Source organism: Strongylocentrotus purpuratus, unplaced genomic scaffold (assembly GCF_000002235.5).
Source record: "Strongylocentrotus purpuratus isolate Spur 01 unplaced genomic scaffold, Spur_5.0 spur5_scaffold_18, whole genome shotgun sequence".
Classification (NCBI taxonomy): domain Eukaryota; kingdom Metazoa; phylum Echinodermata; class Echinoidea; order Camarodonta; family Strongylocentrotidae; genus Strongylocentrotus; species Strongylocentrotus purpuratus.
In genome coordinates, this window is record NW_022145603.1 from 6,747,916 (window position 1) to 6,761,722 (window position 13,807).

The 13,807-nt window shown below is 36.9% G+C and overlaps 1 protein-coding gene across 1 annotated transcript; it reads left to right on the forward strand.

Moving 5' to 3' along the window:
- LOC115925489 (interleukin-1 receptor-associated kinase 4-like) lies at positions 1 to 1,354 on the forward strand. The gene is made up of 2 exons (XM_030989448.1): positions 1 to 315; positions 1,205 to 1,354. The coding sequence occupies exons 1-2, from the start codon at positions 1 to 3 to the stop codon at positions 1,352 to 1,354; spliced, it is 465 nt and encodes a 154-aa protein (XP_030845308.1).
- The last annotated feature ends 12,453 nt before the right edge of the window (positions 1,355 to 13,807 follow it).

A 13,807-nucleotide genomic window follows, 5' to 3' on the forward strand; every position in this document is an offset into this window, starting at 1 on the left:
ATGTACCAGAAGGAGGCTCGAAAGCACGAGAACTCCCTCATATGTGAGCACATTGTCCCCATCAAAGGGTTTGTGGAGTGTGAAGACGATGCATGTAACTGTGGCCTTATTGGTATCGTCATGAAATACATGGAGAATGGATCTCTTTGGGACTTCCGCACTACTAAATGGCAACAGCACCCCGACCTCTTGCCTCTGACCAACAGGATGGTCTATGAAATGTCGTCTGGAATGTATTTTCTCCACTCAAAAAATATCATCCACCGGGATCTCAAGCTGGAGAACGTTCTAGTAGATGGTGATCTTCAAGTCAAGGTAACATTCTTCACCTGTCATCTATGCAGCGTTTCATGAAACCATCATAAGTACTTAAGATATCACATTAACACTTGTATTGTAATTTACACACATTTCAGTGGGATGTCGGTTAACTTGTACTTATGACTGTTTCATGAAACAATGCCCTGCTATTTATTTCAATTCTGAAGGAAAAACTTTGGAGCACCATCAGAGAAGATTGAAATAGAAGAAATCTGACAAACTGCTTTTTGAGGATTACGGTACTAAAAAAATATTTCTTGGCTGTTATGGACTGCATTCTATATATATATATATATATATATATATTAGCATGATATAATATCTTTAGTTCCATGCCTAATATTAATGAATCTTGTCTAGCTGCACGAATTAAATTATCTTCATTGACTGTGATTCAGTTACAGATTGCTCACACGATCCCTACGAAATGAATTATCCAAACGTTTCACTTGATTATGACCTTGTACTGACAAGGTTTCCAGGAGGAATTGAGGGACCCTCACATGTTTGATGGTGTCCTTGCCTGGCCCTTGTACCTACATGTAGATTTGTCACTAAATCTACAAAAAAGAATATTCAATTAATCTTCTTCTTTTTTAAATATTGATTTGTGAATTGAAAAGTGCTTTATTATATTTGAAAGATAGGCTAGTTTAATATCACACATCATAATAGAGCTTGCAGCTGAACTTATTATTGGAAGATGGGGAAGCATCTAAGATTCCAAAGAATTCTCCTTTATGAAATCGAACAAAGATCTCATAAACTTTCCTGTCAAACAAGATTATTATTACCTTCACTATTCGAGACACATCAATCTAGAATAGTGTGATATGAATCTGAAAGTGTTCTCTCTCTCTCTCTCTGCTGATGACACGTACAGATTGCAGATCTTGGCCTTGCAACCAATCTCCAAACTTCATTTGGTGATAGGTGTTGGGGCACAGACAGTCACAAGCCGCCAGAAGCTTTTAGAACAGACTTACCCAACTCAACTAAGATTGTTACTCCAAAGTATGATGTCTACGGGTAAGAAAATATAATTCATCTAAATCCTCAGAAGTCCATTAAATCAAAGAACAGAAATGGATTTTAATTTTAAGGTGTGTTTTTGATTTAGTGATCATGCATAATAATAATACATTCTTACCAGTGCAAGAAATGTCATCGGTGCCTAGTACATTGCATTGAACAAAGACAGTCACACACGCGCACACGCACACACACACATGCACGCACACACAATACACACAGCACACATGGTGACAATTGTTTCATAATTACCCCTTTTTTGATTGTGTATTGATTTTTATCAAGATCGCTGAATATTTAAGTGGCATAACCCTAAAAAACCTTTTCCTTTTGTACACATTCACTACCACATCATGTCATCATCATCATCATTACGTTTTTACGCGTTTTAAAAAAACCTGGTTTGTAAAAACTTGTCGAAACGCGTCATATGACGCACGAAAACCAAGGTTTGTCGACAAACATCCTTTGTGAATTCGGGCCTAAGTGTCTGTCCTTGCCTTTAAAGACGAGGGCAGACTCTTTTGATGAGCGAGGCCCTGGGTTTATGCAAAGTCCGACCTCCGCTCGGGGTCAGTCTAGGGTCGCACGCAACTGAGTGTATGTCCTTGCCGTTACGTAAGACAATGACAGACTCCCTAGACGAAGGTGGCCCTGGGCTAGTAGAAATTCCAGAATTGCTCGAGGACGAAAAAAACAGCGTTAACGGAGGACGCGCAGGCTCTGCCGAATTTTTTTTTGTAAATTAGTTTGACTTGCACAACAAGCAACAATATATCCCGAAATAATAATGAACTATGCACATGATACAGACATATCTAAAGTCTTACAATATGTTAAATGAGATAATTAAAAGTAACTGAATATTTTTTTTGATTTTCGTATTTTTTCCAAAATCTTCACCTTAGATAGCAAAAATATTCTTCATTAAATGTATTTTTTGAATGAAGTTTCATGTGCTCCTGCAAGAAATAAAGGGAAAGGGAAGCAAAATTTTCATTTCTAGATCACAAATCATCAAATGGACGTTTTTCACAATATCAATGCTGCTTTTAAATGACAATGCACTCCTATTATCCACATGTCTACTCGGAATCAAAAGAAGATGAGTTACTGCTCCAGATGATGGGGGAGGGGGCAAGTTTACAAAGCCAACCCTGGACCTGTTTTTAATTGCGGGTACATACCTGCCAAATGTTCCCATTTAATAGAAACATTCATGTTGGGGGAAAAGAAAAGAACATTTTCACCTTTGTATTCCTACATTATCAGATGCCTAATTTCTTATCCAAGTCATATTTTACTTATTCTTTGATCTTTTATGATTGAATTCATCTTCAACAGACTGTTAATAGTTTGACATTTTTGATATTTCATATAACATTTCCCAAACAATATTATCATAAAATATTAAAAATAATTCCTCTTTATACTACTTGTATATGTATTGAAGAATTTGTTTTAATTTTTTTATTTCATTGTACAACACATTTTACCCTATGATATATTTAGAGTATGATCTCAGGTCAATGCATGTATGATTTATATAATGAAATAGAATAATACAATATATTTAGAATAAAATATATTAAAAATAATAATTTAAAATAAAATTAATTCAAAATATATTATTCAATGATTACCTTGCCCTTGGTCTGATATGAAACCGTGCCATCCTTTGACTTAGTAAGTTTTTCCTTCAGGATGCTCTTTCCAAGGGCCTCCTTTTTGGGCTGAGGAGAGATCTTCTGTTGTGATTGTATCCGTTTGTTTTGAGTAGGTGTGATCATGTTTTTCATGGATGCAAGTGTGTTGTGTCGCGTTACTGTATGTGAGTTTTTTATTAAAAATTGTACATGAGATGATGGTTGAGTGTAATGTGGTGAGGTGATAATTTTTCACAAGAGTGACTGATGTATAGTGGAGTGGTGTACGACAGATAACACATGGAACACTACCACGATTTGCACTGACAAACAACTCATGTACACAACTCAAACAAAAAACATGTTCGCAAGTACTCACACAAGGGTTTACGAGTACACTACCACATAGTTTACACGACATGAATTCTTCTGTGGGCATGAACTTAGACATTGAATACTCGGGGTAACTAGAAGAAAGTGCTGAGAAATGAGAGGTCATTGAGTGAGATGGGGTGGGTACTGGGGGTCTTCCACTTTTTTTTTTTAGGGGGGCCTGCCACCCTTGGACAAAGCAAAATTGAGTTTGCAAGTAGTACAAGACTCCTCAGTGCGTTTATGTCTCACCGAGTCATCTTTTGGCACTAATGGGTGAGACATTGGGCGCTTATTGGCATTGAGGAGCCTTGAGTAGCAGCGGAGACAAAATTGCTTTAGATGTACGAGGGGGTCATCATGTGAAAAATCATAATTAAATTTCTCCCACAACTGCAAATGATCTGAAATAAAATATAAAAAAGGCTGCTGAGAAATCCTAGCTCCTCAAAGTCTGCATACTTGGAGGAGGGCATCCCTGTCTGTCAAGACCACTCATGAATCACATTACACTATACAAGTACAACAACAATAACACGCACGTCACAATGACATACACAACAGGACGCCCAATTGCGCACATACGGTATGTAAACAAAGAGTGACCCTATTTTGATTGGAAAATTAAGTTGATCAAAACAAAATTACAGCAATAAACCAAAATAATAACCCGAGTATTCAGTATTTCAAGAAAGCAAAAATCACCAATAGATAGTACAGAAAAACTTCAACAAACGTTTAACAGAGGTTTCTGATAATGATAATGAATGGGATAATAATTTGTGTACTTAAATTACTGTTGTGATCTCTCCCTTCGTACATGAACGGGACGTCAGACGTATGAAGGGATTTGTATGAATTTATGCTTGCTTGGACCTGGGACGTTCCTGGGAGAACTTCTATTTATGCATATTCATCGTTTGCCTAAACTTTTAGGCAATCATTTACTTGTTTTAAACTTTTTCCTTTGATGATGTCAGCTCATCACAGCGTGCCTAGCAACTTCAAATCTATTTTACGTCCCGCCACGAAGTGCGCCACGCACGTGCAAAGAGTGACAATGTAAACAATGGCGCAGAGCGCTAACTGTTCGTTGGCCTATGGCCTAATTTGACTTCACATCCTTGAGTAGACTACCAGATCTAAATTGACTTCACATCCTTACCATTGCAAGCAGTGCTATCATCGTTTAATTCATATCCAGAGTCACACGGGCTACAGCTGTAAGAGCCAGGTGTGTTCGAACACATTCCATTTGCACAGAGCGTTGTATCCACCACGCACTCGTCAATATCTAAGAAAAGTAAACATTTGTTTTCACCCATAGCATGCAGTCAAGAGTTTTCTAAAGTTCTAATTGAATCAGCTTTTCATCTTAAATTTACACCAATTATTTTTTTCTCCATGCACTCTAGAATGTAGACTAGATCAAGATCTATAGAGGTAAAAAAGTAAAATGAATATCAAATGAAATCGTGAACGAATGCTACGAAAAGTCAACAAGAAATTGCCAATTTGTAAACAAAAATAGTGATTAGTCTTTACATTTTACTCTCCATTGCTAATTTAGAAAGTTAAATGTCCATTCCTGATTTAATAGTTTTCATTAAAGGCAGAGTGTACTTTAACAGAAGTGGATTTAAATTTCCTACTGACTTTTGGACTAAGATCATTCAGAGCATTCTGGATCAAAAGACTGTTAAAGATGCCACTAAAAAGTAAAATTTGACACTACTGAGTTAGACTACTAAATCTTATTTGACTTCACATCCTTACCATTGCAAGCAGTGCCATCATTAATTTATACATAACCAGAATTACAGGGGATACAGGTGTAAGAGCCATCTGTGTTCGAACACACTCTATTTGCAAAATTCTTTCATTTCGGGATGACAAATCAGCCTATGGGTTGTTTTACTTTGAAGACACTTTCGGTCGAACAGTTAAATCTTTACGATAAAGATGAAATATGCTACTCTTATCTTACCATAAAACATGTCTTAATAAATAGAGATCATTATGTGAATCACATTATTAATGCTATTCTTTTAATGACCATACACTCCTATCAATCATGTGTCTACTCGAAATCAAGATAAGTGTAGTTTCTGCTCCTAAATGTTAATAAACACTCTTAAGAAATTAAAAAATTGTTCAAATATATTTTTCTACAATTAATAACTGTTTTTAATTTGTATTTCTTTGTTCAACCTTTATTTATAATTTTGAGTTGAGCAAAAAGTGTACGTATTTTTGAGTTGAGCAAAAAGTGTACGTATGTTGGATATGATTCGAGTTAAAGCTTTACCTGTTCCACACACGGTCCCAGTATAGCCATCAACACAGGCACAAGTAAACGAGTTTACATTATCGATGCATGTTCCTTCATGCATACAAGGAGTGCTATGACATTCGTCGATATCTGTGCAAAATGAGTTTTGAAGACAACGAATGGGATAACAGTGATGAGAAAATAATTTCCAGTTTGATATTCGTTTTATTTATTTGTCCAGATAATAGGAAAATAAAGTATCAACTGGTATTTAAAATGCAATGCAATCACAGTTCAGAAATGAATTAATTTGTAAAACTATTGAAAAAAAGTCTAATGAGGTAAGTGTCTACTCAGAATCAAAAGAACAAGACTTGTCTGTACTTTTACTTCTGTTGATTCTGATGTTTGGAAAACATTATATTGTTTGTGTATCTAATGATATTATGTTTCTTTCTTTTTATCGGCGTGTTTGTCTCCGTATATTTTATTTCTTAATGAGCAACAAGTATTTTCAATTATATTTTGCTTTACATTAAAAGGGTATGCATGTAGGTATATGATCTGCTTTGACCTGATAGCTTACCTGTAGAACAACCAGGCCCAGTAAAGCCGGCATTGCAAGAAGCACATCTATAGCTGTTAACTCCATCAGTACATGTTTCATCATCCTCACAAGGACTGGTAGCACAATCGTCGATATCTGTGCAAATTGAGTTTTAAACATAATTAATGGGATAAAAGTGACGAGAAAATAATTTTTAAAGCATCCGATTCATCCTGTGTCTTTGGCAGATAAAAGGAAAATAGGAACTTTTATTTCAATGCAAATTATTCATTTGCTAATCTATAGAAAATTAATCGAGTGAGGTTAATAAACTAAATATCTGTTTATAACGTTCAAATCTTTCCAAATATCATGGCGATAGAAAGAAAACAATTTCTCGAAAAGAACTCAATGTCTGACAAACCTTGATGTGCCCCTGCAAAAAAATGTGGAACATCCTTTCCAACTTTTGTTTGCACTTTCACTTATGTTGACTCTAAATTAAGAAAACCATCGCAGATGTTTCCTCCCTCATGACTCAATTTTCTTTTTTCTCCTTTTTCACTCTTTATCTATAATGGCTTGATGAACAAGGAGCAATGGCTGTACATACAAAAATGTATGTATGTAGGTATGTAATCTGCTTTGACTTAATAGCTTACCTGTTTGGCACATATCCCCATTATAGCCAGGAACACAGGCACAAGTAAAGGCGTTCACTCCTTCAGTGCAAGTTCCTCCATGTTGACAAGAATCAGAAGCACATTCACCGGCACCTGTGCAAATTGAGTTCCAAAGACAATGAATGGGTTAAAAGCGACGAGAAAGACAGAGTTATATTAATTTGGTGGATAACAGGAGAAACAAGTCAATACTGGTATTATAAATTAGATCAATAACGGTGGAAAATAAAATCAACTTGGTGGGGGGGGGGGGGGGGCACGGGGGGCACGTGCCCCAAATTTTTTTCCAAGATCGGTAGAACTTTTTTAGACCCCTTTTTGTTACCTCAATTGATTACATGTACGTGCCCCCCCCCCCCAGGCTACGTGCCTGGGTACTACTATCAAAGCATTAAATCAAAATGGAGTAAATGAAGTTAATATGTCTTTTAATGTTCGAATCTTTTCCAAAATCGCGGCCTAAATTTTACCATATCTGAATCATGCCTAGATGATACTGTTCATGACCCAGAATCATGTATAGATGGATATCAGCTGGACCTATTTGAAAGAAATCGTAGAGGAGGGTGTTTGGGGGTGTTGCAGACCACCTGATGTGTACTCGAAGATTCGATTTTGAAATTTGTGAAATAGAGGCTGTATGGCTCTTTTTTTTTGGAAAACAATACAGTCCACCAGGGTCAATAATTGAATATCGTGATGCTGTTGAAAGGTCGATAGCTCCAATAACTGAATGAAACCAAGAGATCGGTGTGCTGCTTAGTAAAAAAGGAATCTAAGTTCATTGGTAAACTTTATAGACATACAAACATGCAGCAAAATATTACAAACAACCACTCGAGTTACCAAGACAAGTAGTACTCTGATTGATAAAGTTCTAAACATTATTCCTAATTTATAACAAAGTAATATTATTCCCCTTGGTCTGAGTGACCATAACACTTTACGAAAGCTATGCGGAGCCGAGGTCCAACCTAGAATGATTACCAATATATCGTACAAACGCTTCTGTGAAAGTACATTTCAGAGGGAACTTTAAGAGCTTGACCTGTCCACATGTCTAGACAAAAATGATATTAAACTTGCCTGTAGGGTGTTTCACAAAGACTAAGATCGACTTTGAGTTGGTCTTAACTATGACAGACTTTTCATGTCACTGGTTGCTCTCACCTTTGGTCTCTCAATTATGATCTTTAGAAAATATTTTCCTTCAATAATGAACTATCAAAAAATGTTAATTCTTTAAGTATGTGACCATGACTTTTACGTCCCTTGAGAGACCAATACCAGGAAATGGTTAGAGAAAATAGTGGCATGAACGGCCTGTCATAGTTAAGTCCAACTTAAAGTCAATCTTACTCTCTTAAAAAAAAGAGAGTGAATTTTCACTCTATTTTCACTTTCTTGGGAGTGACGTCCGTGATCACTTGTTTAGGAGTGAAAATCGATTGATTTTAGAGTGCTCTCAAAGAAGAAAAGAGTAAATGTTCACTCTATTTGCATTACATTTTCACTCTCCAGAGGAGTGACGTCCGTGACCACTCGATTTTCTTTTAGAGAGTAGCCTTTGTGAAACACTCCCGAGGTCTACTTTGAGGCGTCAGTTGTTGAAGGTATGTGGTAAACACGCCCTTCTCTTTACAACCCAGTGGGCATCTAATAAATAATGTGTCCCTTACTCGTTTGAGAGATTGGATGAAAAAAAATGAAAACAGAATACGAATACAGAATGGATTCATTATCGATCATTATTATCTGGGTAAGTCATTTAAAGGTACTAGGCTATGTCCCATTTGCAGGCCAAAACAATGAAAAGGTTAAATTCCAACGGCATTTGAAAGGAATTACTAATTTAGAACTTCCCTAAAAAATGGGGGGGGGGGGGGTTGGAAATGTCTTTAAGTGGGAAAATAACGATTATTAATTGTCGAATCGATTTAAGATCTATAGAGCCAGTAAGTAAAAGTCTGATTTTCTGACCATTGTACCGAATGGCTGTACGTTTTATGCTACGCAAAGATTCAATCAGTTTGATTTTGGCCATTACAAGAAGTGGGTTTTGATGTAGACCAATGTTCGTGTATTCTTTACAGCTCATTTTATGAATGCTATTATCCAAGAAGAAAAAATGCCAGTTAGGACCTCAATAGTGTCTGACAGTGAAGTCTAGCAAGTAAACGGGTGGCATAATTTGAATGTTAGGACACTGCTAACGTTTAAATTTCACAGATAGGACAAACATGACATATTCATAATTCCTAGAAAGTTCTACATAATTTGATGGTGGCTGCAAAAGGGACAGAGTATCTTTAAGATACAGTTTTATCATGATTTTTTTTTTTCTTAATCGAGAAATCCACGATATTATGCAAAGTATTAAGAAAGTTGACTCCTATTGACAAGTCATCTACGCTGTCTGTAAATTGTCCTAATATTAAAGATGTCATTGGAAACGATTGAACGAAAATGTTATATGAAACGGATAATTATTTTTTTGTGGCAATCGGTCCACTTGTAAGTACTGACTTCAGAAACTGTAAACCGGCATTGAATCATTCGATTTCTAATACTTGTGTACCACAACAAATATTAGATATTTTGAACAATTTAAAAAAACGTTGAAAAAGCGAAATAACGCATTTTACGTCGTGTTTCAGCCAATGCCGATGTTTGCTTTTGTGTTGGCATTTTCGTGTTTCTTATATTACACACAAATAGCCGGCTCATGTATTGTTATTTTTAATTAAATAATTAATTAACGGTCACCGTATTATTTGTGGAGCTGAATTGGTATGATTGTATTGGCTAAATTTCACACATTTTGGGGTCTAAAATTACTTTCATAGCAATTTTAGGTTCTAAAAGGGCACTATAAATGTCATAGATAAGAATAGGAGCAATAACCATGCACTCTGAAGGCATTTGCGGTCTGAAAACAGAACTCAACAATTCCTTTAGCAATGTTACCAAGTCCCTTTAAGTAGACATGGTCATTAGCAGGACATACTCATGTCTTGTAACGATTGAACAATATAATCACTGCTCTCTACGTACGGTTGCCGGCAGAGGAAACGTACAGGCCTTCCAATAAACAATATATTGTATTCATTAGTCATTACTGTAATTAATTACATTGTTTTGAATTTAGGTTTAGTGTTAGGCTGATATACCAGTTGTATGATGTCTTGTTAATATACCATTTAGGGTTATATATAGATAGATATACATATACAATTATACTGAATAAATTTAAGACTTTTTACCATAATAACGCCGGGTTATTTGAGGTCTTAATACGGCCGGGGGGGGGGGGCATTATGGCCCACTCAAGATCTCGGCCGTGAAACGGCCGATCGCCGCGAAAATGTGCACGCATTTCAACTGAAGTGTATAGAATGCTATGGTAAATATTTTTTATTATAATTCACTGATTTGCATATTTATGGTTATTTATGCAAATTAGGTCATAAAATTCAATTATTTTTTTTTACCCATAAATAATTTATTCTTCATATTTAAACATTACTTTTTACTACATTCTTTAGACCATTTGGAATAATATTACCCCCAAAAATGGAATTGCGGTGTTATTCTGTATGTTATATATTGATTTGATTTCATATTTGCATATTTTTTTAACACAACTGTTCAGCCGTTTTTGCGGGAAAATTCCTAGAAGTGCTCTGGTGAAAGAGTCTAAGTCATCAGCGGATACCGCTCTTACAATCACCAGCAGCATTATGAAAGCATGTACACCCAGGGGAGGGAAGATAATAGAAAAGGGAAAACAAAGAAATACATAAGGAAAGAGAAGAGGATAGATCAAAGGAAAAATAAAGAAATAAGTAACGGAAGATAACAGGATTTATATGGAAAAACAAAGAAATACATGACGAAAAATAAAAGGACAGACTGAAGGAGAAACAAAGAAATACATAACTAAAGAGAAGAGGATAGATTGAAGGAAAACGAAGACGTAATGAAAGAGAAGAGGATAGATTGAAGGAAAAACAAAGAAATACATAACTAAAGAGAAGAGGATAGATTAAAGGAAAACGAAGACGTAATGAAAGAGAAGAGGATAGATTGAAGGAAAAACAAAGAAATGCATAACTAAAGAGAAGAGGATAGATTGAAGGAAAACGAAGACGTAATGAAAGAGAAGAGGATAGATTGAAGGAAAAACAAAGAAATGCATAACGAAAGAGAAGAGGATAGATTGAAGGAGAGCGAAGACTTAATGAAAGAGAAGAGAATAGATTGAAGGAGAGCGAAGACTTAATGAAAGAGAAGAGGATAGATTGAAGGAAAAACAAAGAAATACATGACGAAATAGAAGAGGATAGAATCTTAGGGCTTCAAACACTTACAACATGGGCGGCGATTTCTTTAATACCCGGGGGGAGGGGGACGACGAAATGCGAGGGACGAGGGAACATGGTGAGCAAGAAGGGCCAGATGCGTAATGAGCAAAAACGATGGGGGGGGGGAGAGGGTTTTGGGGGCTAAAGTATTTACGATCGGTTAGAGCAAAGCAAGTGGAGCGCAAATTAGCATGGGGTTCAAGGGCAAAGCCCCGGTTGGAGTCAAGGGGGGGGGGGGGGCGCCCCCGGAAGGTCAGCGGTTTTAGACATTTAATTACGGTCAGATGGGCAACCAACGGCCCGGCCTTAGGGTCCTTGGTGGGGTCCAGGGGGTAGAGCCCCCGGGAGCTCAAGGAAAAATAATGCCATTTTAGTAACATTTGGCAATCACTGGTATCAAATTGAAATAAACCATTTTTGAATTTTATTGGGGGAAGGGGGGTGTAATACTTCCCCCCCCCCATCAGTTCGCCTGTGAAAGGGGCGGAGGTGGCGGAAGTGACTACTTCCATAGAGCTATATGAAAAGTCTTATTATTTAGCTCTATGCTACCCCCTCACAGGTTTTTGAAGTTTTGTTAGTATAAAAACAAGCAATATCCTTTTTTTACACTTCACTTTTACTTTGCCGGTATCTAGTGTGCAGTCTGAAGGGTTGTAAATATTTATTAGGTCAATTTTAGTATGTAGGCAGGAAGGGACTTCTTAAAAGAGCAAGCTGAATATTCCTTTTTTTTCTGTTGCACTTATCTTTTTTTAATCTTGTAAACATACAGTGTCAACCATGTTTACGTGATACCAACAATATTTACTTTGTATATTTTAAAGGATATTATGCGAGGGAACGAGAAGATTGTTGCATTTGTATTTAATAGTCTAAACGCTGCACTCATGGTCCCTCCAGAGCCTAAAAGTGTGTTTCAGTCTTCAGTCATTATTTGCTATAAATTTTTAGTGTGCACTTTTTCAAATTTTCTGGAGGGGGGGACTGTACCCCCCCCCCCCCCCCCCCCCCACCGGATCCCCGCCCCTGACTCCCACATTTCGCTTTCAATTGCAGAACGCTCTAGCTGTCTCCAAGGGAATAGATCCTCGTAAGGTGAAGAAATATATGTGTCGTGTAAAACGCCAGGGAAGGACACTGACACAAAACCTCCACATACTGAGAAAAGGAGGTTCGAATTCACTCCCTATAGGGAGTAAATGCTTGTCGCATAAATAACACCCCTCAGTGAGTAAATTTACTCTCCAATGTAGGAAGTAAATTAACACCCCACAAGAAGGTTTAAATTAGCACCCCAAGGTTATGATTTTTCTCCCTTTAAGGAGTGGAATTTGTACCCAAATGGTGCTTAATTGACAACTTTTGGTTCCTTTTTCATGAAAAATGGGTTCAAATTTACACCCGTGGGGTTGAATTTTACACCCTATATGATCGATTCCACATCCTGTGAGGAGTAAATATGCACCCTTCTTATGCACAGCATCAACCAATTGATCATTCCTAGAGCAATCAATCATCCAAGCTTCGTTAACACCTAACAGTCACTGATTCTCACCCTTTTGTCTACGTTTCACTGCTCTAAAGATATCAGACCAGAATCTCGAGTTACATGTCGAAAAGCTTTCATGCTTACCTAAACAACAGTTAGTGTAAACTGGATGGACGTATTGGATCAAATGTAGTATAAATACCGAAATACACAATCTTGCCTTCTCGAATATCTTCCCTTTATTATATACTAGTTAGTAAAACAAGACTTCTGCTAAGGCTACGGTCACAAAGGTTCGTACGAACGATAATTTCGTACGAATCTCCCTGTTTTCCATTGTCTTCCCGAATTTCCATTGTCTGAAAATCGTTCGTACGGCGTTCGTAGCAGTTCGTAATGGCATTTGTGACCGAGGCTTAATTTCATTGAATTATAAGATATCACTTTCGGTACAACCCCTTATTCTAGATCAAATAACTTTCACACAAATAATATGCCCAAATGAAACTTGATAATTCCCCCAACATGACAAAAATATGGTAATCATGCTAATTTTCCTTCATTTGACATGATGCGCTCGTCTGAATAAAATAGGGGGTAAAATTACACCACTGAAATGACTATTCTGTACACCCTTGCGTATTTCCGTGTTTTACTCCCTAAAAGGTGTAATAGGGGGCGCCCTATTTTTCCAATTTCGTTTTAATCCCCCAAAAACACCTTTTATTTCTCTGTGTGCATGGGTGCGATGTGACATGTGTAGACGTTGGCCCCACTTACTTTGTGTTTTGCTCAAATTAGAATCCACAAAAGAGGACTATGTATGCCCTTTTTGTGAAGCGACCTTTCAGTAAACCTCATTTTATGCCACAGTCCATGGGCCAGTACCCAATTTTTCACATATTGGTCCCCTTCTGGACCCCCCCCCCGTCTTCCCAAAGAAAAAATATTTCAAATTGTAACATGTGTGCACAATATTGATGTGTCAACCTTACGAAAGTGTTTTTTTTAATGATTATTGACCTCCTTTAAATTTATGTTTAAATGAAAGACTTTAAAAGACAACTGTTACAGTCCA

Bases quoted from the DNA above. Each gene is read 5' to 3' on its own strand.
- LOC115925489 (XM_030989448.1), top strand. From the start codon at position 1: ATGTACCAGAAGGAGGCTCGAAAGCACGAGAACTCCCTCATATGTGAG. The intron at 316-1,204 runs GTAACATTCTTC...TGACACGTACAG, and splicing joins ATGGTGATCTTCAAGTCAAG to ATTGCAGATCTTGGCCTTGC.